The sequence below is a fragment of the Phaenicophaeus curvirostris genome, chromosome 9 (assembly GCF_032191515.1).
Source record: "Phaenicophaeus curvirostris isolate KB17595 chromosome 9, BPBGC_Pcur_1.0, whole genome shotgun sequence".
NCBI classification, from domain to species: domain Eukaryota; kingdom Metazoa; phylum Chordata; class Aves; order Cuculiformes; family Cuculidae; genus Phaenicophaeus; species Phaenicophaeus curvirostris.
In genome coordinates, this window is record NC_091400.1 from 1,304,832 (window position 1) to 1,331,648 (window position 26,817).

The following is a 26,817-nucleotide window of genomic DNA, read 5'->3' on the forward strand; positions in this document are numbered from 1 at the left end:
AATTTAGGCTGAATATGGGCTGACAATCATAGATGTTTCTCTGTTCAGGGGAAAAAAAAATGTATTTTTGTTTCTAAATAGTAATTTTGTTTTTAAATTGAAAATTGAAGATTTCACATTTAATTCAGCTTTTAAAATGAAGGGTGCAAGCCTGTTGCCTGGCCTGGGTGTATGTAGGAATGATTTTATGGGCAGGTTGCTGTTGGCGACTGCATTGTGTATTATCACTGCCTCAGGCAAATGCTAGGACCCTTTGTGAGATTTAACTGCAAAGGGATGCTCATGCTTTTGCTTTCCATGCATTAACAGCAGGCAGAGCTGGATTTTTGTTAGTCATCCTGGGTGAAAAATCCAGAAAAGCCGTATTAAACAACATGCTCTTACTTTGGGTTTATACCCAGGAGCTGAGTAGGATTCAGCCCACTCCTGTAAAGCTGGTGTTATCCTGTGGTTTGCAATAGATAAGTGACATCTTGAAAAAATATAGGGCATAGGAGATCTGGGGAGAGGCACACAAACAGCTGGGAAAGTAGGGATGCTGCCTGTACTTGTAACTGCAGGTTAAGGTAGAATTACTCTGTTGAAATTTGACCAGGACATGGAGATTTTATTTAATATGTTTAGGCTTGATCCACTAAATTCGGCAGAAGTCATCCAGCTGTCTACCATGCGATTCGGCTCTGAAACTGGAAAACTAACCTTGTGATACCTTGCCATGGTTGTGAGCAATAAGAAGGGTTTCATTTAGTGTTTGATGGGAATGGTTGGACTCGATGATCCAGTGGGTCTCTTCCAACCTGGTTATTCTGTGATTCTGTGATTCTTGCAGGTTAGGGCTGGTGCTGTGGTGCATAACTTCCTAGAGACTTTCAAGCCTCTGAGCCCCTGTGGGAATATAGGGAATAGCCTAAAAATGTCACTGTCATCAACTGCTACGCGCTGTTGGTGTAAGGGGAGGAGGTACACACACCTTGGTTGCTCCAACTTGCAGCTGGTTCTTCCTCTTTTGTGCGGGGAGATGTGTGCAGGGTTTAAATTGTGATAAAAGTGATATTGTCCTTATTTCCCCACTGCAGAGCATTGGTTTAGGCTGACATGGGCTCATATGCTGACTCATAGCTGCCTGGCAGCTTTCTTTTCACATGCTGCTGGAAGCAGCTTGGCTTTTATCTTCCTCCTAAAGGTCTCGGTGTGGGGAAATAAAGGGGCAAAATGCAATCAGGGACATGGAAAGTGAATCCAGTAGCGAGAGCGATGCCCAGAGCATCTATTCTAAAGCTATTAAGCTGGGCACTGACTGCATAGTCACGTAGCAAGGTCCCTTGCAATTTGAATAGGTCTCTTCCTAGTATTATGCTGACAATAACCAACTGCTGCAGCCCTTGCGATACTGATTAATCCTTTCTGCAGAGTTTTCAACTCCTCACCCAGCAGCCTTTCAGCTGGGTAACCCAAATGAAAGGTGTGACCCATCCCACTGCTGTGTGAGGAGGAAGGGGGAGGAAGCCTTGTGGCTCTTGTAGTAGAAAAGATCCTTGTTGCATAGGAAAACATTAAATGAATTTATCCCTTTGGGTCACATAGAATCATAGAATCACCAGGTTGAAAGAGACCCACCGGATCATCGAGTCCAACCATTCCTATCAAACACTAAACCATGTCCCTTAGCACCTCGTCCACCCGTGCTTTAAACACCTCCAGGGAAGGTGACTCAACCCCTTCCCTGGGCAGCCTCTGCCAGTGCCCAATGACCCTTTCTGTGAAGAATTTTTTCCTAATGTCCAGCCTGAACCTCCCCTGGTGGAGCTTGAGGCCATTCCCTCTCGTCCTGTCCCATGTCACTTGGGAGAAGAGCCCAGCTCCCTCCTCTCCACAACCTCCTTTCAGCCAAACTGTAAAGTACCTTTTGTTAACAAAACCAAACCAATCTCCCCAAGTATTTGCTAAAAATTTCCCTAGATACTTTCACAGCCCAAACACGTGCAAGGGAAGTTGCTTGTTGTTGAATTCTTTAAGGAGGAAACAATGCTGAAATGATGCAAAACAAAAATGAAGAGATGCTTCAAAACTCTTCCTGAGGCTGGCCCTGTAGAATCCAAGGGAATGAAGTGTGTGACGTTAGTTATGCTAAAAAAACAAGGAGCAGATGCTCAAATGCTCTTAGCTTTCACTGAGGAACGTCTGTTCCTTCCCTGAGTTCCTATCCTGTCTGAGCCTGTGAGCTTGCACAGAGGCTCACAGGATGCTGGAGTGGATAGTTGTCTTCCTGGGACAGAAGGGCATTGGGCAGTGTAGCTGGTCATCAGGCTTACTTGTACCTGTGAAATCTGAGGTCAGAGTATCAACAATATTGGAGAAAAGTTATGTTCCCCTATGGTCCCTCATGTACTGCTTAACTGCCCTCTCGTCCTATCTCAGTTTTGCAAGGGCATGACTCAGGAATATTCAAGGCTCACTGGAAATTTAGTGGTTTCTGAAGCCTCTGGCTCTCCTTGAGCACTAAAGATACAGTTGAAGTTTATCTTGCTCAGCATCTCAGCTGAATGCCATGCTCTGTGTCCCTTTATTTCACTACTGCAGAAAGGTGATAGCATGTGGGAGTCATATTCCTATGGTCCTGGCATAGGTTACAGCAGACAGGGATCAACAAAGCTCATTCTGGGCAAAATGGGCTGTTTTGCTGGGTGGGGATCTTCATAAAAAAAAATCTTGCCAATTCTTTCCATGGAGACTCACAAGTTTGTGGTAGCATCTTGAGAAACACAGAGGAGAAGTTGACTGCAATTCCAGATTGGGCTTTTGAGTTAACAAGGGTGCATCTATTCCACCCCTGACTTTGAATGATGGTATCTTTAGAGAGGGCAAATCACCATGTTCAATTTAATTCCTGTTTGCATGTTTTATTTCAAATGCAAAACATTCTGAGATTAAAATAAATGTTGCTGGTTACATGATGCATTAAGTTAATGATTTTCTTTTTTTTTAAAACTTGATCCTATAATACTGCAACTTTAAGGGATAAATGCTAAGCTCTCCTTTGGGTTTTTTCAGGTGCTTTGTGTATCGTTACACGGACTAAAGAAAACCTATTTGTTTTTTTTTTTTTTTCTCTTCCCTTTCTCTTCCTCCCTCCCTTCACCTTCCCTAGGTGATTCTCATTCTGACAAAACTCTACGACTTCAACTTGGGGAGTGTTACGGAGAGCTCGCTGTGGAGGTAAGCAGATTGTAGAAACTAGAGGAACTGACATGGGGGGGTTTGCTCTGTGCCTCTTGTAAAACTGGAGGCTCAGCAAGGTGGGTGTCTGAGTTGATCAGGGGAAGAGGTGGGAGGAAATCTTAAGATTGCTGGAGATGTTTTTTGGAAAAGGGACACATGATTAAGAACACATTGTTTTAATGTAGTGGGGTTCTTCAGGCAAGAGAGTTTCTTGATTTAAGGGCATGTCGCTGGCACACAGAGGAGCTTGGTTTCATTCTTGCCTTTGAGTGTCCTTAGACAAGTGTCTTCATTCCTCAGAGCCTCTGCTGCCAATAAGAATGGTCTCCATAACCAGTACATGCCTGCTGAAACAGTGTCTAAGAGGGCGTACAACAACACAGTGCGTGATCTTAGCCGTGTTCTTCAGCCCTGTGAGCCAATAGTCATCTTGGCGGTGATTCTATGTTGTCTTGGGCTGTAAGGACAAGGCTAGAGATACCACAGTGACATGCTAGTGCCTTCTCTGCTACAGACAGACAGACAGACTCAGATGGTGTCATGTATCTGCCATGCTTGTAGTGTGGTGTGGGAAAGGGGGTGCCCTGGCCTGGGGAAGCACATCAAAATCACCTATAATTTCTGCCTGATGAGGATTTCTCTTCCTGCTAACATCCTGTGGTATGGAAAGGGTATGGATATGCCTTTAAGAGAATTGTTTGTTACCTAAAGTACCAAAAAAAAAGAAAAAAAAAAAAAGGCAGCCAGAGGTTGGGTGAAACCAAGTGCCTTGTGTTAGATTTTCCTGGTGTATTGCAGCTCTTGCTCAGCCTGCTGAAAGTGTAGTTAGTGGAACTGTCACTGTGTTGTAGCTGTCGCTCCAGATGTGAGCAACTTCTTGGCAGACGGTCTCTCGTGCTCGTTTCTTCCCAGCTAATTTAAAAGCCCCTGTTTGGAGAAGACCTTGGGCATGTGCTGCAGGTTTATTCCCATTAATGTATTTAAGGGATAATTGTTCAGTAGAGCTCTTGAAACGTCTCAATTTGCATAGCACTTCCAAAGCCTAATTGTTCTGTACCGGTAATCTGCAAAAGTATAAATAACTGTGCAGCTAATAAGAGAGAGAACGTAGTCATTTCCACTTAGCCAGGTACTTTTCAATGTATTAAAGCCTTAAAAAAACTTTTGCCTCTACCTAACAAGTACAAATGGCACTGTGATTGTACTTTAAATGTAATTGCCAAGCAATCTGCTCTGCATAAATAATGTAACAAGCAGGCAAATCTGAAAAAATACTGAACTTACTACATCACCTGAGCTCTGCAGAAAGGTAAGAGCAGCATCCCTTTTGGAGTTTTCCCAACATGATGGAGGTGTAGATCATCACCAGTACCACTGAATGCATCCAGTACTTGGTCAGCTGGGGAAGCACAGTGATCTGTGAGTGGGTTCCACTGTGTTCTGGGACACTTTTGCATCTTTTCTGCAGCGAAATAGGGGCCAGTGTGGGGCCTAGAGACTCAGAGAAGCTGAGAAGTCAGAATCTCCCGACTTCTCTTCCAAGGTCTAGTGGGAAGCTCAGGGTGAGAGAGAGCTAGTACTGGGCTCTAAACTTTAGTTGCCTACCTGGGAAATTCAGGATTAAGCCATACGGTACTTCAGGAGGGAGTGTGGAGTCTTAGAGAACAGCTATGAGTTTCTTTGGAAAGGGTGTTGCAGAAATGCAAATAGATACTAAGCCAAAGAAAGACTCTGTTTCTCGGGATTTTCTGTTCTGTTTGCACGTTAAGACATCGGAATCTTTGTGTCTCTGCAGAGTGAATTTAAACCTTTAAGGTTTGCTTTCTTTAGCTACTTTCTGAAGGGTCTTTCAAAGCCATCTCTGAGCTCCCAGAACTGGTGGGTCACAAACTGAATGGAAGTATCAAGTAATTATCAGAAGGAGGGCTGTGGGGTTTTTTTTCCCTCTTCCTGTTTTCTGGTAATATGACGCATCCTTCCTGCTGACCAGGAGTCTTGCCCATCTGAGCAGTGATGCTGCGTGATATCTATTCTGGATGCTTGGCAAGTGCAGTTGCTTCCACAAGAGAGGAGTGGCTTTGGTGGCAGAGAGCAATGAATTGCACAACAGTGCTTCAAAGGATGCGAAAATAGAGCAGAGTGCAATGCAATCTCCAAATATCATCTTGCCTCTGCCTGCTTCATGCATCAAAAGCTTCTTCTCAGTTCCCCCTGGGTTATAGCGTGAGAGGCTGCTTCTAATGGAAAACTGAATTGCCATGTAAGAGAAATTTCTAATCCGTGCATCTAAATATAAGGATAACTAAATCAATAAGAAAACATCCTGAATGTAATTAAAAAAGAGAGATAGAGCGAGAGAGGGAGAGAGAAGAATTAAAATTTACATTTGTAGCTGCTTCTAGATCAAGCTGATATAAAGTTAGACAGAGGGAATGTTAGTCAGCATTTGAATGCAGGAACACAGACGTTGCTTTAATAAGCAAATCCATGCTTCTAGGGCCCAAAACATCACAGAAAAGGCCTCCATTGCTATGGAAGCAGTCACATCCCTCCTCCTTGTGAATGCCACATTTCTTCTTTGTCGCAAGGGATACCTGTCAGTTGTGGTTTGGATTTTTATTTTTCCTACAGAGTTGAGTGGAGATGACTGTTTCCTCCTATGAGGAAGCTACTTTATTGCAGTTGTACTTCTGAGACATCAGAATTTCTGAGGTCTTTTCATAGGTCAGCAAATGGATCTTAAAATTATTTAGGCTTTTCATGCATGCAAACCCTTCATCAGCTCTCATTGCCTAGCAGAATATCTAACTGGAGAGCTGAGAATCCAGCTACATCCTGCTCAATATAAGTACATATTTGGTTAAGGATTGGACATATACTTTTTGCAGAATGCCCCTCCAGCTTTACACCTGGTACTTACATCAACAAGAGGAAAACTGTTCTCTACCTTAATCTGTAAATTTATGTGGTTTTCATTTGAAGTGCTCTTGGAGCACCTTTAATTCTCGCACTCTCAGTAGGCATCAAGCTTCATTGCTTGTGATGAACTGTAAGCTCACCAGTGTGATCTGTGATAAAATGTGAACTCCCTCTCTGTAAAGAGCAGGGACCAGGCTGCTTCACAGCTGTTGTAGTCCAAGAAGGCATCTGTTGAACAGAGAAGAATGAGGGGCTTAGATGTGCAAAATATGGTGTTGAAAAACTACTATTCACAACCAAGACTTGAAGGAGGAATAGAGGGTGTTTTTGGCCTATTTTTCTGTTGAAGATCTCAGAAAAGTTTTATTAGGAGGAGGAGAGAAGGGGGGAAGTCTGTTCAGTGGCTTATTTCTTCAAATATGTGAGTTCATAGCTCCTCCAGATCTGATCATAGAAATTGTGATTATGTTAATGAGCTTTGGTTTCAAGTGTATGTTGTGTTCAGGTATATTATGTGGGGAGTTCCATAGCTGTATGGTAGGCAGCACACTCTTTTATTAATTAATCTTGTTGTTGTCCACTTGTTTCCCCTTTTCTTATTCTATGGGCCTTTTAGATTTCACTGGTTCTATAAGCAAAGGAAGAGCCTTTGAATGTTTCCTCACTTGTTGCTAATCCTGTCTCCTGTTCATGCTGTAAAGTTTTGAGATAGGATTATGTGAATATGACATTCTGAATAAGTATTTAATGGCGCTATTGTAAGATGTAAAATGTTTTCAACTGTTTCAACCAGTGTGGATTGAACAGTTATTTCTGCTAGGATAACTGGAATAAGGGTTTTTCCACTGTTGCCTTTTTTAGTATCCAGGAACAGTTATATTTATTTGGATAGCAGTAGCTAAGAAGAAAGCCTCCATCCCAAGGCAGCTTTCAATCTCAAATGAAGACAAAGAGACAGCTGGGTGATCCAGCAGACAGGAGAAGCACAAGTTAGCAGGCCAGTATTTATGATTGATGCAATAGCTATGACTGCAACACATCAACTAATTAGGCAGCGGGGAGTAGTTCAGATCTTCCAAAGTGCAGGCACTTGCATGTGTCATCTCTGAGTCCCTGCTACCATTTTACCCACTTTTGATGGGTCCCCTGGAGTTCCTCTGCTCTGGCTGTGGACCAGCTGAATTATTGGAAAATACATAAAGCTGGTCCATGCATTAACCTATATTCAGAACCATGAGTGACTCCTGCTTATGAAGCTAAAATGCTGATGAAGGAATTTTTACATATATTCCTTCTTGTTTTCTTGTTTGTATCCAAGAAATTGTTTCCATGGCAGCAGTTAAAAATCCCCAAGCATTTTTTTTGCTCTTGCGGGTGCTGCGCATGAGGAAGTTGCTTTGTTGTCGTAGCCTCTGTGTTGAGTTGAAAAAAGAAACAACACTACTTTTATCTTTTTAACAGAGACAGCAGCAAAATACAGCAGCTGCAACTCCTGTCTTGGAGCTGAGAAGAGTAAAACCAGAGAGAATCAGGATGTTTTAGTGTACCTCTAGCACGTGTGTCCTTTGCAAAGTTTCACAGCTCATGCCAGTTTGTGTCCTTGGTTCATGCCTTACACAGGGAGCTGCTCTGTAAGCATGAAATAGTGAATATTGTGTGAAATGCCACGTCTCCCCTTTGGGAACTGGGGCTCAGTCACTTGGCTTCAAATGGTGCTTCCTCTAAGATATGTAAGCAGGCAAGGATCAGGAGATTTAGTAAGTCTGACTCAAATTTCCCTCTCATCCTCTGCAAAACAAGCTGAACCTGAAATAGGTCGTGGCACAGCCAGGGCTTCCTGAAAAGAGTGTTTCTATCCCAGTGCCAATGCATTATTTAGACTGTGGTGCTGAGAACGACTGCTCCTGGTTTATGCCACCACCTCTTGATCAGTAGTGGTCAGGCCACACGTTTTGCAAAGAGACATTGTAGTTTTTCTGGAATATGCTGTATTGAAATGCAGTATCCATGGATCCCCTAAGACCAGCTGACGTCTCCTTGCTGTATTGTCAAATTTGATTATATTTCTTGTTTTTCACTTTTATACTGACAACCTGCATCTTAGATACATGCTATTTTATGGAGGACTGTATTCAGATATAAAATTAACAAAGCTAATTTTCAAAGTAGTAATGCTTCCCATTATCACATCTTATTTGGCATATTTTAACAACAATACAAAGTGAAGAAATCCTGTGCTGATGAGGAGAAGGGTTTCTCAAATCTGCAGTCAACCATCAGGGCATGGAGGGAAGGAGCCAGCTTGGTGTGCAAGCACATCTGTGACCTTTCTTAGATTTGAAAACTGGGGTGCCCAGAAGCTTGGTAACTCCATTGTTGTTGTTTTTTAGAGTGCCTAAATAGCCTTGCTTGGTGATGGCTATTTTTTCAGGCTATGGGAGCCACTTGTCAGAAGCTTTGGGGTTGAGAGCTGCTAGGTGCAGACTATAATTGCTGAAGAACTAAGAGATGGGGACCTGCAGGAGATGCCTGCAGTGTGAGAGGAGTTGTTCCTTAGGGCTCCCAGCACACCTTGACTTGTGATTATTGTGGCCCTCTAGCAGCATCTGAGAATAATGTCTCCAATATTCTTGCTGATTTATCTTTTCCTACAGTAGATGATTCGGTTTACCCTGGTTCAGCGCAGCCTGGCTGTCAGTCATAAATGCCACCTTGGCATGAGAGCCACACTTGAATTCTTTGGGAGATGCACCATAGCTGCATGCTGCCCAGTTCCTGAGCTAGCTGCTGCCTAATTAAAATTAAGGCCATGTAATAAAGAGAAGTTCCTTGGCCCAAAGAGCTTAGGTAGTCACTAGCTGTGAAGAATGGAAAGCTCTGCATTCTTGATCCAAGTGAAAATTTCTTCTCTGCTTTCATGGCTAAATACCTGCTTATTTTGGAGAGATAGGTCTCGTTCTCCTCCTAAGGCTGAGATACCGGGTTTGGCAGAGGCTCCTGATGTCTGTATTTGTCCAGCTGCGCAAATGCAGCCACAAGTGTCAGAAACGGGGTCCTAGTTAATAAAGAGGAGCAAGAGAGAAAGTTTGACAGGTGAAAAGGGTGGTTAGGTATCAGCCAGGAGAGAAATTAATGGGTAGCGGGCATTGCATTAAGTTACATGGTGGGGATGCTAAAAGTTCACAAAAGGCTTAGCTTCCTTGAGTTTACTGGTTTAGAGGGGGTATCTTTGACAACAGTGTTAGAAGCTGATGTTTGTCAGATGGTGACAACCATTGACCTCCCTATCCCATGGTATAAGTGAAGCCATTTGAAGTAATAATTATGACCTGATTCAAAATGATTTTCTGATTTGAAGTGATTCATTATACTTCCAGTCATAGCTTTCCACAGACATAAACAAATCTTTTATTACAGACTTCAGGAAATGTGCATAAGGAATTATTTTGATTCGCTTTGACTCTGCTGTTTGATGTCAACATCCATGAGAATTAAAGGGAAAAGAAAAAAAAAGAGAAGGAGAATTCAAGGATTGGAACAGAATGAAGCATGGGTATAACTCTCCTTTAATGTCCCAGACTATCCCAGGTGGTGTCCAGAGCAAACATTCTTTGCAGTTCAGAAGAGGAGAAGATGCTGCCACTGCAATAAATGGATAACCAATAATGAAGGTTAATAGGCTTATCTTAAATTCAAGGCCATGTTTTAGGGTTAGGTAAGCTCAGTAATTGTAAGAAAAATAAGACCTCATTCTTTAATTTTTTTTATTTCATTCTTGAAGTATATGACTATGTTCTGAAGAGAAGTTTCGTTTGTCTCCTTCTTGTTGCTTCCTTTGGGCTTTTCCATATGGGAAGAGTCAGATTCACACCTCTGCTTTCTGGTGGTTCCTTGTTTTTACAAGCAATATTTTGCCTCGGAGGTGGAGGGGACCAAGGGGAGCGATGCAAAATCATGTGAAAAGTAGTAGCTCAGCAAATATGAATCTACAAGCTTTTGTTATGTGTACCGTGTAGATCAAAGATCTTATTAAGATGCCTTAGTCATCTTGTTTCATGAAGCTCATTTGTCTTTTGTGAACCAGCCTTCTGGCTGGTCCATTTGTTGTGTCTCTTAATTGCTCTATCAATGACCTTTCTGTGGGAATATCATCAGACAGGGGACCTTTTGGATTTATTAATTTTTTGTTTGCCAAGAAAGCTCTGAGACTAATTGCCAAGACTTCCCAGAAGATATTAGTTTACAAATTTTTATGACACTATGATTTATTAATGTGCTTCCCCCTGCATCTGCGCATCCCTATTCCTTGGTGGAATTCCCACTGAATTGGACAGAATTAATAAAAACAGAACAGCAGATTGTAATGGTGTTTTAGATAGGTTGTTAATTAAAAACTTTTACCCATATTCAGAGTGCTTTATTCATATTTATGATTCTCTGAAGGCAGAGCTGAGTCTTGGCTTTGACTGTGTTCTGCCCCAGATATTTATTTGGTAAACTGTTGCATGCCAGTTCGTGGTGGCAGCAGAGAGGTTCACATTTATGTGTGCATGGATCTCACTGTTTAACGTGTGCTACACATCCCTGCTCTGTGCTTCATACACGGGTCTTTTGCAGCTTGAAAGTGGAGCTGCTCTGCTGAAGTTGACAATCTCCAAGCACGTGGCTGTGGGAGGACTAGACTGCTCACTGCTGATGGATACTGATGATGTTTGAGTGAGGAATGTGTTCATTAAATAGATCAGGGAAGGTTGTGTGGACCTATATCAGTTTTGTTCTCATAGGTAACTGAGTTATTGGGATGCTCCTGTTAATAAGTCAGCCTGGGATGTTTTAGATACGTCTTGTTTTATGGCTGGAGATAAGGAGGCAAAAGGAAAAGGATATTTATCAAATCCCAAACTTTTTGAGGGAATGTTATTCAGACAAAGGTGGAATTCCAGACAGAATGTAGAGAGGGCAAAAATGAGCTCTGTTTTGTTTTCATTTTCTGTGTTTCAGGTATAAGCCCCAACCAGCCATCTCTCTTTTCCTTTCTGCCTCATAACTGTTGAATTATTTATACTCTGCGAAAGAGCTCAACAGGAGAGACTGAGAATCCCTCCAGGGAGAGACTGATAATAATGTTATATGTGGAAGATCAAAGTTCAAGCCCTTACTCTGAATAAGTGTAAAGGGAAGTGCTATTTTATTCCACAAGTAATTAAATTGTGTAACTCATTGCTACAGGATGTTGTGAGGCAGAAATAATAAAAGTATAAATGGATTTCAAAAGGAGATTCAATGAATTAATGGAGGATATTTCTGCTGGTGGCTGTTACATGTGATAGTGTGACTGTAGCCTCTGGATTACAGTAATTATTTTATGATATGACATTCAAGAAACAGACAGGTCTATAGCTTTTACATCAGTGTTGCAGTAATGTCATCCATTTTTTTGTTTTCATGAGCTAGTCAAGCTTTAGGTGTTCTAATGCAATAGCTGGGATTGTGCTGGAGACACGGTACACCACAGTATTTTAGTTGTTTTGGGATTCAGATGTCTCTAAATCAGTAGAGCTAAGGAAAAGACCATGGGAAGAATCATGCTGCCCTTTATTTCTTCCTTATACTTTTCCCAGAATATTATTTGGCAGATTAGCAGGCAATAAAAAGTTTTGGTCTGACCTACTGTGACTGTCCTATTCAGTCAACGGATCCGAGTCTTCTGCCCCACAGGCAGGTTCTCCATCGATTGCTCAGCTGGTGTCTGTCTTGGGTGCTATCACATTTTGTTGGTAAAGTTATCTTATTGCTTTGAAACTGTAGTTAGAAAAACCTCAAACGACACGAAAAAAACAACATCCCCGTCTCCCCACCCCCCAACTCCCTTGCATGTGATTTAATTTCCAAGCCTTTCAGTCACACAACTGGGTTTGATCAGCCTGACAAGGAAACTTAAGTCCAGATCTCTAGTTTTTCAGAAAACTAGATGATGCAATGGGAAACTTAAGGAATTTAATGCGGAAAGATGTTCTTGCTTTTGATGGAATCATGAGGATCTTGGTGTGAATAATGAATATTTTTTTTTTGGTGGAAGAACATGCTTGTCACTGCTTTTGCAGGTTATATATGCCAAATGTAATACAGTTTTTCTGTCGTCATTAATTAATTTATTTGATTATGAGCTTCTCAAGAAGGGCGAAATCTTATCTCATCAGAAGTGAATTTTGGGCTCAGGTCATGTTCCCAGGCATTTAGTCCTGGGGCTTTGATGGAGAAGGTCAGAGGAAGCTTTGCCAAAAGCAAGTGTGTTTTTGAAGCATCACAGTCCTATGAAGTCATCTTGTCAGGGAAGGCAGGTAAAATGAGTTTGTAGTGCTTTGCCTACTTGTTTAGAAAAGTAGCAAGGCAGCATTCAGGAGGGATTTTGTAGCCAAGAACCTGCTGTTGCAGATCCTGTGGGTGTTGTGACTGTTGCTGCATCAGCAGGGCTGCATCTGTTAGGAGGAATTGGCTATTCCATCTCTTCTTTATCATTTGGAGCAGCAATTCCATTGCTCTCATTAGAGAGCTGCTCCTTTTGTTGAGTTATCTCATCTTACATTCTAATTAGATTTGGATGCCGACCACAAAACTTTTTGCAGGAAGCCATGCTTAAAAATGAATTTGTTTTGGTCTTATTAATGTCTTTTTGTGATCACTCTTTACTGTGCAGAGGAGTTTCGTTGGCACAGACTAGTAGTGAATGTGTTCAACATGGGTATGTGCCAATATTAATGAAAACCGCACATTAAATTAACTTATAAAAGTGCAACAATATAACAACTTTCATAATGAATTAAATAAGAACCTTCATACTAGATCCAATCTAGTAGAATTTGTAAAGCTGGAAAAGAGGTGCTGAGAAAAGAATCTGATAAAAATCTTACAAAATTATGTGGTGTGGATAGGGTGTTTGCTAAAGCAAATGCTTAAGGATATGATTTAGTAGTGGACAGGTATGGTTGGACTTGACGATCTCAAAGGTCTTTTCCAATAAACCAGTTTGTGAAGTGAATGGAGCATCATTCACATGAGGAAGTGGTGAGAGAGCTGGGATTGTTTAGAAGATAAAGTGCTTCAATGTTTTCAAGGGAGTGTGCAAAGAAGATGGAGCCTGACTCTTTTCAGTGATGCCCAGTGACAGGACAAGAGACAATGAATGGGCACAAACTGAAATACCAGAAAATCTTTTTTACTGTGCAGGTGACTGAGCACTGGGACAGGTTGCCCAGGGGGATCACAGAGACTCTATTCTTGGAGATATTAAAAAACCATCTGGACTAGTCCTGGGCAACTGGCTCTAGGTGGCCCTGCTCGAGCAGGACATTGGACCAGATGAGCTCCAGAGGTCCCTTCTAATCTCAACCATTCTGAGGAGATGGAAGGAGCATTGGACAAAAGCTCAGAACAAGTAGAAGAGTTTTGTTCTTAGAACAATGTGTAGTTGTCTATGTATCTCCTTACTGGAGCATATTCTGGTAGGTAGAGTACACATGGGGCTTAAGTGGATTCTAGATGAGTTCCTAGAAGCTAAAAAAGTCTGTCAAGGATTATATTACAATCAAAGACTTCATCTGTGGCTCAAGACGTTGCCTGGCCTCTGATCAGTTAGATGGAGACAGGCGCTGCCACTTATTCTCCAGGCAGTCAGGGTTGGATCAGTATCCATCAAGTTCTCACGCTGTGCAGTTTCTGTGTTGCTGCCACCTCACGGCTTGCTTTGGGATGTTGTTCCACTATCCACACTGAACCTGGGCTTTCCATCAGCTTACATGATTTGTATCTCTTTGAGTGAGCTGTTCTTTTCCTTTCTCTTCCCCTCTCCCTCCTGCCTCGACTTTTCTTTCCAATTGGGCTTGGGACCAAGTAATATAAATCTTTGATGCTTTGTGCAGTGGCTGGTAGAATTTAGTACTTTAACATGGGTTGTGTCTGTTTATATTGGTGTTTTATTATGTTGTGTGCTTTTTTTTCCTCAAATGCATTGCCATTTTATAATGGCTATAAATAAGCTGAAGGATGGAGAAACATTGTTTAAAAAAAGTGGAAGAAATCCTCCTGTCTTTCTTTTAGCCTGGTCTGTCTCTTTCTTTCTCTCTGTGGTACATTCATTAAACTTCTAATGAAGTGCCAAGTATCAAGGAGTCACTTTTCCAAATAATATTTACAAGGAATGCATTCCCCTAGCCTGGAAGGTAGGCTTTGATTTATTTACTTGCCACATATTCTTCATCTGTAAAATCTATCAGCCCGTTCTTCTACACTATATTCCTGACCAAGTGAAAATAAAATCTCCTGTAAACTACTAGATCATGGGGAGCTAGTGCATTTTTACATGTAGGATTTCTGCCTTTGAATGAGAACTCTAGCAGGTTAGTGGGTCCATTCTTTAGCTAGATTATTAGGGCTTGATTCTGGGTCTTTGATGGGCAGTCACTTTAGGGAATTAGCTCTGTAAGTATTAGTAGTCACTCATATCCAGTTATTGCTGAAGCTGAAGTTCTTCAGGTGCCTGAATCTGACAACAGGCTTTGTGCTGGAGCCGGGCATCCAGCATTCTGCAGGTCTGGTTAGGGATGCAAATGTGATGCTGTATCGGAATAGCTGGGGTATTACCCCATGATAAATCTAAGACTATTATATGGCATTTGTAACTGAGCTGTTAAATTTTCTTTTATGGATCTTGTAGTCTAGCTCACAGAAGCATTGAGGAATGTAACAGGAGGCTGATGACAAGAGGGTGGCTGGGCTGTTACTGTAACTATTACTGCCAATCTTTACCCCCAAAGCCCGGCAGTGGTTTTGCCCCAGGGTGAGAGAGGGTCACTGTGAGCTTTTCTGAGTGAGCCCTAGTGTATTTAGGATGCAACCATCTCTAGCTGTCTGTAACTACTGCCAGGATGGTGGGGCTTCACAGCAGAGTTAGCTGGGCTGAATGGGTGTGTGCAGCTCACTGTGCACCTTCCCAGCCCAGGGTTCTGGCAGGGACTTGCATACCTGGGGGTCTGAGTTGATGCACAATGCTGAGCAGGGGAGTGCAGCAGGCAAGCATTAAGCTAGGACTACTACCACCTATAGTTAATAGATTGTACAAGCTCTGGGAGGTTCAAAATCCACCTGGGGAGAGCTACACAGAAAGGAAGAGCAATCTGTTGCTGGGATGTGGGTTCAGGTCTTGTGGGAGTCTGAAGATCACAAGAAGTAATTGGCTTCACAGAAAGAAACGTAGTTAGCGTCTGTCCTCTTGCATCCCTTTCCCTGGAATGTTAGAAACTGTAATACTGATTTGCTTTAAGAAGGAAGCTTTGTTGTTGATTATTAGTCCTGGAGGAGGAGGAGCAGGCAGCAGGTTCAGAGCAGAAGTCAGGAACAACGCGGGGAAGAGTAGTCAGCACACAGATCCTGGTGTGGGAACACGAGTATCATACAACGTCTATCAGCACCAAGGGATGTGTGATTTCCCTGGGGGCTTCAGCAGACTCTGGTCCATCCATGGGTCTTGCATAATGACTTTGGGGATCACAGACAAGCCGTTGACCTTGAGGTCCCCTAGACACAGGTCTCTGTAAAGCCAGTGTGTGGGAGGGCTTGTCCTTTCCTTGGGTTATTTGCAGCTGTAAGTGTGGCTGAGGAACGCCAAGCCACTACGATCATCTGTTAAAATGTAAAGTTTCAGATATAATGTTTTATTGCTATGGAGTAGTTAAAGCTACAGAGTAAGCAGTGGACCATGGTACATCATTCAGCGTGCCTCTAGCAGAGTAGAGAATAAATGTCCCATAGAAGATTAAAATCCCATTGGTTCTATTATCTGTAACCAATAAAGGCAAAAGGGATGTCTATGAGGAATACAGAGTTAACACAGCACATCTAGCTTTGTACCCCCAAGTGTGCATTTTCTGTTTTGTGCAAGGCATGGGAAACAAAACAAGACAAGCTTTGGGATGTTCTGGGTGTTTTGGGGATATTTTTTTTCTTTTTTTTCCTGGAAGAGTATGTGGCAGGAAAGACTGTGGTGGTCTGTCTACCTCTTGAGGATTCAGAGGGTTGTCTGTACCAATACCACCTCATCATAGGGGCAGAGGGGTGTTAATCACACCACTTGATAAGTTCCTGTGGCATTTCAGTGGTGATGAGCACAAGTCAGTCTGTGTAACAGGACATGGCCCTATTGTGTGCTGGGAGATACATATAAGCTACCCATATTTTGTCTTTGGAAGTGCTCCTTTTATATCGTGACAGTGCATGGGGTTTGTCTGGGGAACAGATGTGATTGAAGGTGAATAGGATGTGGTCTAGCTCAATCATTTAGCACTATTTGATGCACCCTGGTGACTGTGTTTCATCACGGTGCGTCCTCTATTACTATCAGAAGAGTGAGTTGTGGCTGTGCAGACATGGGAATTATGCTTCTCCTTGGTATGCAACAGCAAACTTGTTCTTCCTGTCTCTCTCTGCTTCCAGAGTGTCCCTGGACATGGCACTTTGCGAGCATGCCCCTCAGGTATATCAGGCAATTGATTTGGTGCTTGTACTGCTAGGGAGCTTTTGAGGGATGCTTGCTAGTGGCACTACTGGGTAGCATTACTCAGTAGCTCAGATCTTGTGGCAAAGTGGGTTCTTGAATTCTTCAGTGCAGACATCCCACCTTTCTGTGGTTGGAGTCTCTATCACTTGCAGGAAGCAGTGGTAAAATCCTTTGTTCCTAGGGCTTCTTTCCTATGCCACCTTTATCTCAGCTTCACTGGTCTCCACGTTCCCTCTCATCCTGCATGACAAAACCCGTTAGAAATGCTGCAGGAGGCCATGTTGCAAACCTTTATCTTGAAAAATGACATTCATAAAGGTTAATAATTGGAATGAGTTCTGGCAGTTACTAATTAGCACCATTACACAATCAGCTCACATTCTGGCAGCATTAGGCATACTTAATCAGTCAATTATCATTGATCTCGGAAAGTGCTGCTCTGAAGTTAGCATAAGGTGCCTTTGTGAGTGGAAAGAGGGAATTTGACAACACCACAGTGGTCAGGTTGCTGGAAACGTGTGGTTTGAAGACCGGTGTTGTGTCCCTGATCGTGACGGATGGCTCTGAATTAGAAATCAGATAGTATAGAATCACCTTCAAACAGAGGTGTAAATAGATCCTGCTGCACTCTCTTTCCTTGCCACTTAAAACAGTGGGGGCATTCAGGGAAAGCACTGACTTCAGGGAAAAATGGATTTAATGGTTTCAATGAATTTCAGTTAACGTGATAACATCTAAAGTATAAGGTTTTTATTGCCTTGTTTTTATTTTTCTTGACATCATTAATAGTTTTTGAGGTAAGTAAGTTGCAAACAAGATGAGGAGGCACAGGATTTCCCTTTAAAAAAATTGTGTAAAGTGGTATTAATCTTGTGAATCTAAACATTATGGTTGCTTTAGGCTCTCCAAGAAACTCAGAGCCTTTGCTGTCTTGCTGGCTTAGAGTGCAGAGGGAGCAAGCCTGACCTATGTGGAATGGCTATGATGTTTTAGCCAGTCTTTTACTTTTCCCAGATTGAGCGTGGGCAGCACGTGCATGTCTTCTAAAACCATCTGTTGTTTGTGCCTGGTCAGGAAGGTCTGCAGTGATGTGTGTCCCATGCAAGCAAGGATAGTGGCTACAGTCCAGTGTGTGAAGGAGATTTTCTAGATGTCTATTTGGAAAATGAATGTGTGGAGCAGAGATGATCAGGGCTGATGCATTGGTCTCTGCTTTTAGTTGCTTCAATTTGATAATTCTGTTTAAGTTAAGATCTGCGATGCATGTACACATGGGAATCGCACACGCTTGGATAGAACAGCAGTGTCAGCGACACATTGGAATGTAAGGGGAGTTCTGGATACTGGGAGAATAAGAAACTTGTGTAGATGAAAGGGCCAGGAAAAACATAAGTTGTGCTTGGTTCTCCTTTGGCATTTTTCCCAGGGCCTCTGTCTGTTGAGGACAAAGAAAAATGTATTGTTGTGATTATTTTTGAGTACGTTTTTACCTCCCTCTCTCTCCTGCTGCTTATTTTCCAGAACTTTTCATTGTGGGCAAATGATCCAGAAAAAAATCTGGTTAGACTCTTATATGCTTCCCAACACCCTTTTTCTTTCGGTGCAACAGAAATCTGAGAATGTACTTCAGCGTTGACTGAAATCAGAAGTACGTTGATTTCTTTCTGTATGTCTGACCTTTCACCTTTGCTCCTGGCAAAGTCTGCAAGGGGTCTTTGGAGGAGGCACAAGAAAAAAACATGTCAGAAGGTCAACTCTGACTTCAGCTTTTGTGAAAAAATTAGCTCAGTGCAAAGGGCTTTGTTTAAAAAACGAAAATTTTCCATGCATGTGATTCCAGAAGCAGCAGAAAGTGAGTGCATGCACAAGCCGTCTAGACCCCTAAAATTTTCTTTCTTATTAAATTGATCTGTAAACCTGTGTGCACATATCAGGAAAAGGTTCACAAATTATTGCTAGTATACATATTTTAAGGATTAGTGCTCAATGATTCATTATTGTTGATGAAACAGAGCGGAAGACTAAGGTTCCCTTGAGCTGAAAATGCTTCTCAGAAGGGTAAAGGTATCTTGGTAGAAGAGATTTGATTAGTTTGTGCATGGTTAATGATTGTACGATGATTGCTCAACTTGGAGAGAGGAAACACGCGGAGGAACCTATTTAGATATAGATCAATAATATAAGATCCAAATTCTAAGGAAGCCTTTCCACACACTTTTTTGAAGCATTGGTTCATGCCTTGTAAAAGCAATGAAGGGAAACATGTCTTCATGTGTCAGGTACTTAACCAAGGAACTCCCTGTAGTAAACCCTGGGGCAGCCCTGTGGAAATCGATGTCTCAGGAGAAGCTGGTAAGAGCTGCTACTTGGGCTGGGTGCCAAGGCAGAGCTCCAGCTTGTGGGTGCAGATGCTGTGCTACAGATCTCAGGCAGGGATTTCCTCCCAAAGCCTCCAATAATGCATAACCTGTGTGGGGTCTTCTGGAATTGATAGATTCTCTTGAAATGTGCAAGACACAGGTCTCGGAACTGGTAGAGAGTTGTGACATTCTGCTGTATGACTGATGATGCTTTCTCTGGTGGTAAATGACATCAGCTATGAAGTGTGCCTTGGTATGGCAACAAATACTATGGTAACATCTGTAAGTGGAGCTAATTTTAGTAAAGAGCTGCCAAGCCACAGCAGATCACCTAAGGAGAAAACAGCTGAACATTTTCTTACAACCGTTCTGCAAGTATAAAAGTACATACAGCATGTCCAGACCCCTAATATATGTTGTGCAGTTACTGGGTAATTTGCAGCAGTGCAGAGGCAGATTTTTAGGAAAAATCTCCTTAAAGCTGAGCATGGATTGCTTGGAAAGGCAGGAAGTCTAAATTTTAATAGACTTTAGGTACGTGCTAGACAGCCTTCTGATGTCTAGATGTTTCATTCTAGTTAGTCTCGCCTTTGGCAAGAACATTGAAAGGTTTTTCTTAACCATATTTCTGTGATCCAGGTATAGGAGAGTCTCCCAACCATATTGGTTGGGAAGAGCACTACAACAAGGCTTCATACTAAAAGCTGAGTGCAGAAGGAGCCAAGAAGTTGGGTAATTTTTACTTGTATGTATTCAGCACATTTTTGCATCTTGTGACCCATCCTACCTTGTCTTGAAATGTCCCTATTAACTAGTATGTAAATGGAATAGAGGAGCCAGTGTTGAAGTTGGACAATGTGCAATAACAAGTGTTAACTTGAGGCTGAGGCCATGCTCTCAGTAGTGCATAAGTTCCAATTTAGATCCCATCAACAAGCAAAATATTGCACTGCAGGTGTTCAGTTTGATAGCTGCATGCGTCTGATGACTTAAGAGCATGAAAAATTGTGATCTCACCTGTTTGACCTCCTCCTCAACCAATTACACAATGGAGACCATAGAGGGCAAAAATCAGCTTGCTTTTCTTTGAGCAATGCTAGAAACACACGAGGGCTATCAGTGCAGCTGTGTTCAAACTGACAGAGCGCTGGTCAAATGGCTGGTAGAAGAATAAAAAAATATGTTTGAAATGGAATCATCTTGAGCAGTTCTGAATCTAGCTTTTCTTCCTTAGACACATGAAACTATAGCAAAATTGATGTTTAAACCCAAGTGCTGCTGTGTTTGTAAAGCTTGGTAATGGAAGATTTTTAGACATAATACTAGGGAAAATAATCAATGCAGGCAAGTATATCTTGATAGTGATTTCTTTAGCTTATGGTGCTAGGGTAGGAGGAAACATGCTCATTGGGTGGATGAGACACTGAGGGGCATGGTTTAGAGATTGGTGGGAATGGTTGGACTCGATGATCCGGTGGGTCTCTTCCAACCTGGTGATTCTATTATTCTATGAAAAAGAGGGTCCTCGTATGGCCTGGTTGACTGGAACAGACTGTTGCTTTGCTATCCCGCAGTCAACCTGCTTCATGGAATGAAAATATTGAAGGATGGATTAATTACATACAGAGAGGGATAGCATCATGGTAACATAAACTTTAGAGAAGAATTCTATTGACACTAGAATCATCCTCAGAGCAGATACTTTTGAAAATACTGGGTTATGCTCTTGGTGTAGTCCTAAATAAAAACTGTTTATCTAGAAGCAGCTGTGTGTATAAACTGTGAAGCAATAGCTGTGTCACTGGTGACTCAATGATGTGTTACTATTAAGACAATTCCTAGGTTATAAAGGCAGAAGGAGCATTGGTGCTCAGACACCATGCAAGATGATGGAGAAGGAAATCACTTGTCACAGATACCAAACAAAGATTAAATCCCTAGACTAATAACTGCTTGATCAAGAGAAAATCTCTTGGGAAAACATCCCATCTTAAGAAATATTAGCACTGATGAAGAATTTACCTCAGCTGTTAATGCAGCCTTCCTAGAACAGTTACCTTTCCTGTTTTAAAAAAAATCAACGCTGACAATAGAGCTAGTACCCAAACTTGTCTAACCTCAGTTTATCAAGTTTTGGCTCTTGTAATTATGTTGACTGGATGGAGAGACCCTCTGATTCCCTGGGCAGGTTCTTACACCTGCATTAAACACTGGACATTTTTCATGGGGCAGGAGATTTTTCCACTCTCTAACAATTCTTGTTTGGGTGATTATTTTCTTGTCACATAGCACCAAATCCAGTGCCCTCAAAATTCTTATGCTCATGTTTATAACGTGAGAAGGGAGGTCTCAAGAGGGTGATCTTCATAGAAGGGCAGCTCTGTATGTCCTTAGCTTAATAGAGTTAAAGAGCAGAGGAGAAGTAATGATAATAATCCAGTCGTGTAGTACGAGCCAGAGAATCTTACTCAATAATTTCTGCATTGAGTCTACAATGTAGTTTGAAGTATTGCTTTTTGGCTGGAAACATATTCAGTCTTTACTAATACTTACAGTCTTTCAATTATGTGATCTGATTTGCATTGCTGCTAGAACTGTATTTCATTTTCCATGCTGCAGCAAATGGAGTCTGGGCTGAGTTGGCCAAATTCACTGATGCTGAAAGACAGGCTGGTTTGCTACGTGTCTGAGAGCCTCAGCACCTGTGATATATTAAATTGCAGCCATGATTCCTTGGTGACGAAAACCAAGCCTTGAAGCTCCTTTATTCCTCACTTTCCCTTTCATGGCATTATAATTATTTGCAAAAAGAGCTGAGAGCGTGAAATTCAGGAGGATGAAATAGAGCACGGGCTCATTCACACGAATATCTCTTTTTCTGAGAAAGCTGATTTTTTTTTTTTGGTCTTTAAAAGACCCTCAAAAGCGGAGAGTTTTCCTCCTCAAGGCTGAGGATTGAGAAGGTTTTGTTTCCTTTCCAACTCTGCCAAAGGCTGATGACTGTCTCCCTGGATGGGTGCTTATAAACTTACTACATGGGTGCGTCTGCAGTCTGGGTGCAGCCTTTATCAGGCTTCACATCACCTGGAACCTGTTATTAAACTGCATAGCACTGAGTAGCCCCAACTCCTCATGACCAGTTAAGAATGAAGACGCCTGGTGCATTGAATGACAGGTGCTCAGGACACTGCATCAGCGTCACAACAAGAAGGTCCCTGCAGATGAAGGTTCTGTCTCTCCTGGCAGGGATAAGGGCAGCTGTAGGGTTAAAGGCACTGTACTGCTCAGGAAAATTGGGTGAGGTGCCTAGGTCCTTCTTTGATTGTTTCTTCTGCAAAATTTCCTCTTGGCTCAAGGGAACCAAAACGTGCACATCCCATGGCTTTGTTCCTCAGTTATGGACTGAAATAGGAGAAGATGAACAATAGATTTATGTTTGAGGATTTTATTTGGTGTGGGTATAATATCAGGGGGTATAGAAAAAACCTGCAGCTTTTCTCCAGCAGGTATTGAAATGCTGTTTTGCAAGGGCATGGTCTTGGCTCTTCTGACCATTCTGGCACAAAAACTGGCTCTGCATTTTAGAGCAACTGGATGTGTTTCCTCATGTTACTAGGTACCTGAAAATAGCTTTCTGTCCTTTGTTCAGATGTTTTAATTTCTTTTCCTGGACTAGGATATTTTATTTTAGCTTTGCAACCATATTATTTACTCCTTTAATATATTTTCAGGTACAGTGGTAGGATGCACTCTGCACAAAATAAGGCACAATTTTTATTTGTATTGGATTGCAGATCCCCATGCATTAAGGAGAAGAAGCTGTCTTTGATTCCCTGCCATTAAATACTTGTTATGATTTTTATAGGGTTTTAAAATCAAAACCTCATCTACGCATTTCGGCACCAGTTGCCCTCTAACTTTCTGTCTCTCAGTAGAGCATTTACATGTGTTTATACTAGTGTTTTCTGCCTAGCAAGGTTTGTTCCAAGTAGCTTAGGTAAAAAATATGGTTTGCCATCATAAATCCGAAGCTGCAGCAAGTCTTAACAACCTTTAGTTATCCTTCCTCAGAGTTCCATTTAAAAAGAAAGAGCTATCTGATATGAAAAAAAAAAAAATGAAGACTTTGTGCTGCAAAATCTCTGTTTACATTCAGAAAACATGAGTTTATTCCATCAGAGTTTTTTTTATGAAACAAATTGTGAGATGCCCCCCACTTCTCTTTGCTTTGCTGAAATAAGGGAAATGATGCTGCGGTGTCTGTAGCTGATTGCTGGGACATGTAAACAAGTTCTAGGGCCAATGTCTCGTATTCTGTGCTAAGGGAGGGCCCAAATGAGAGACCAGTTTGACAAATTACTCTGCAGATAATAGCTTCTTCCCTGCATGCTTGTGTTCTCTTTTTGCTCCATATGTCTAATGTGACTGGTTAGGTTTTGTTGCATATGAGCAATAAGTTTTCTGTCACTTTCCTTGGAAGCCACTTCCATGGCCTAAGTGCCAGAGCTGGCCCAAACTTGAATTTTCTATCTAAAAAGGAAGTAATGTTTCAATTTCTTTGTCCATCTAGACATCTGGATGAAGAATTTCTACCCAGCACTACTGGTGACACTGCAAGTTACAGGATTTTATGACATTTGGCTTAAAGTTTCTTTTTTTCTAGTTCCAGTTTTTGCATCTGTTTTGAAAAGGCAAGTAGGATTTATTTATTTTTTTTTTTAGTTTTTTTTCTGGCTGAATCCATCAGCAATTAGGTTAAGAAGCAGATTTGTTGGAAAGAGGGTCTAAATGCCTCATCCCTGGACTCTTGTAGCTGGTGTAGACTGAGGAGTTTTCTCAGTAAAGGGGCAGAACTCGGAAACAAATCCATGGTTTCTGTGCTTTTCTCATTGGCAATACAGAAACAGTAATGTACACTCACTTATGGAATGTTTAAGACATTGAATTTGGACAATTGCAAAAATGGAAAGTGTTGGATTATTAATATAAGCATGACAGGTATCTTAAGGACAAAACTTCTCTGTATTTTTCTCACTACAAAGTTAAACATGGACTCGTCAAAAGTATTTGTTTTAGAAAGTCTTCGAAAGCCTCACTTTTGCTTCCAAACCTCAAGTGAGTGCATTAAAACTTTATTCTTTTGGTTAATGCCTGCAAGGATTTAATGCTGTGTTACTCCTGAGAGTGACAGTTTTTAAAGGACAGCCAGGGATTCTTTCCGAGATTGTCAGCAGTAAAAGCTTTTTTCATGTTTGTTGAATGTTTATTGCTCAAGGTGTGTGGTTGGTTGTTGGGGGGGTTACACGTGACAGTTTCTGTAGCAAGATTGGATGGCTGGAGGGAAGGTGCTACTGAGAAAATGAATCCCTTGGGGACAAGGTAAAATGGATTTTAAGAAAGGTGTTTCAGGAGATAGATGTAGGAAAACTTAGGTCATTTTGATTGAATTGGTCAAAGCAGCACATTTCAGCCGAAGACCAACTCTCGTTAAGTTTAATTGGACAGCTGTATTAGGTAGGTGGCTTTGAAAATCTTTCCCTTCAAATATATATCCATTCCTGGTTTTGTGCACAGAGAATATTATCCACAAAAATACACCTGGCCTCCAAATTTTTTTCACTGTGGGAGAAGGCATATAATGCTTTATTTATGGGATGGAGTAGGTATTTGTCCTGCTCAGCTCCTAATTATATTTATATAAATCAGTTAATAAAATGAACATTGCTGTTCTGACATTCTCATTGAGACTAAGTATGTTTTTTGCATGGCAATATTTGATTAATGCCAATATCTCCCAATCAAGCATTAATACTCATTTTAAACACCTGAAAAATGACTGCTGGAGATGGAATGCAAAACAGTAATAAGACTTAGAGAGAGCACTTGTTGTTCTTATCTTTGGAGACTAACAGTTTCTCTAGAAGGATGATCTGTCATTGCCTGGGACCACAGTTGATAAGAAAGTAGGTTTCTGCATCTTGTTTTGCTGCTGGAGATCTTTCTTTGGGTTCTGCTTCACCTTTTATGCGACACAGCAGCTATCATGGATCTGGGCGAAACGCTTCTGTGAAAATCCCATTTGGCAAAGGTTTGAAAAAGAAAGGTTTGAAAAAGCATCGATGAAGCAGGAGAGCTGGGGCATGACCAGTGTTGGGGGTGACACATGGCAAGGAAGAGCTTGGTGCTGCGCTTCAGGAGCTGGGCTGGCAGGGCTGGTGGTACTTGGCGCGTTGTTGTGAGCCGCCTGTGAGGTCACATGCCGTGATGAGCTTTATGTTTCCCTCCAGACTGCAGAGCAGCCAAGAAAACAACAAAAAAAAAGGTCTTTTATTTCTACAAGCAGCTTCATCTTGGGGATGGAGCAGAATGAGTGCAGAAGACTAAATGTGCCTTTGGTTTGATCGCTGTTCTGGCACATCTGTGCTTGGTATCAGTTTTCTCTTAGCTGGGTGGTGGAAGACTGGTGCAAAGTGAGGGAGATGTTGGGGTGTGGTGGCAGTGGTGGCATTTGATGTTTTCCTCCAGTCCGCAGACGCTGCAGCCAGCATCTTGAGAAAGCTGTACCTGGCACAGTGCCCCCTCTTGCTTCTGCATTAGTTTCTTCCTTTCCAGAAACAATTTTTGTTTGGATGAAGTGTAAACTGACATAAAAATGCTTCCATTTATTTCAAAGGACGTTATTTTAAAGGGTGAATAATTCCCAGAGCAGAATTTTGCTGTCCCCTCCTCTTTACTGATGAAAGCTGATTATTTTTGATTTTCCTATTTTTGCTATTCCCCAAACTTTCAACTGCTATGAAAACTCCCAAGTGGCTTTTGCCAAAACACGTGCAGGTGAGCTTTTAAATGTGAATTGCTTGGTAGATAAATGAGGATCGGTTGCTCTATTTAATTATGCAGTCTTCTGTAATGTGTTTCCAACAAGCATTCATCTTGTGGATAGTAATTATTCTTAGCATGCCCGTCTGAGCAAGATTATGCTTTGGTAATTGGGTTTGAATCCTATATCCATTTTATTTTAAGCAGCACTCGCTTTAATCCTTTCTATCAATGTTTGGGGATTGAAGGTGAGGTGAGCATGTGGCAGAAGAGAGGGAAGGATTTCTCTTTTTCTTTGTTAGGATGCTGCCAAGCTGACATGGTAGAAGTGGAGGGCGGCTGCTGGCAAGCACAGATGATGACAAATGAGGCTGCTGGCTTGTTTGTTCTGTGTGCTGATACGCAGACAGCCCAGGCGACACTGTCAGCAGGCAGCTTTGCAGCCCCTCGTGCCATTGCTGGATGTGGATTTGCAGTGACAGTAGGATGCTCTCCCTCTGATGATGTGAGGCTACACTGATGATACCGCTGTTACTCCTCTGCAATGGAAGTGTAATGATTTCTCTTTGTGGCTTATGTATGGAGCAATGGCCTGGCAGTCCTGGACAGCAGGTGGTCAAATAGCTCTTCATGCTTTTCAAATGGAAGTTATGATTCTTCAGCTAAGTGCCTGTGTTGGGCAGATCTGAGTGTAACCAAGCGAATTGATTGAGTTATGGCTTTATTTTCCTTTTCTATGCTTATTTGGTCCTCTTGGTCACACTAGCTATTTCATTTATGCAAATAAGCTCAGATGATGCTTTCTGTGAAGATTAATTAGATATCTCATCTTCTCTGCTCTGTTCAGTGGGGAAAATGCAGCAGAGGAGTTGACAACAAAATGTTTTCATGATCCTGGTGAACACCGGAGGTAAGAACTCTTACAGGGTGCCAAAGGAGGGGAAGAGT

At 41.8% G+C, this 26,817-nt stretch overlaps 1 protein-coding gene across 1 annotated transcript in view; it reads left to right on the forward strand.

Moving 5' to 3' along the window:
* The window catches only part of SORCS3 (sortilin related VPS10 domain containing receptor 3), a 275,609-nt gene that overhangs the window by 80,159 nt on the left and 168,633 nt on the right, over nucleotides 1-26,817 (forward strand). Inside the window, exon 2 of the mRNA XM_069863574.1 lies at nucleotides 3,149-3,216. Within this exon, the coding sequence (XP_069719675.1) occupies nucleotides 3,149-3,216 (68 nt within the window). The remainder of the gene's footprint in view (nucleotides 1-3,148; nucleotides 3,217-26,817) is intronic.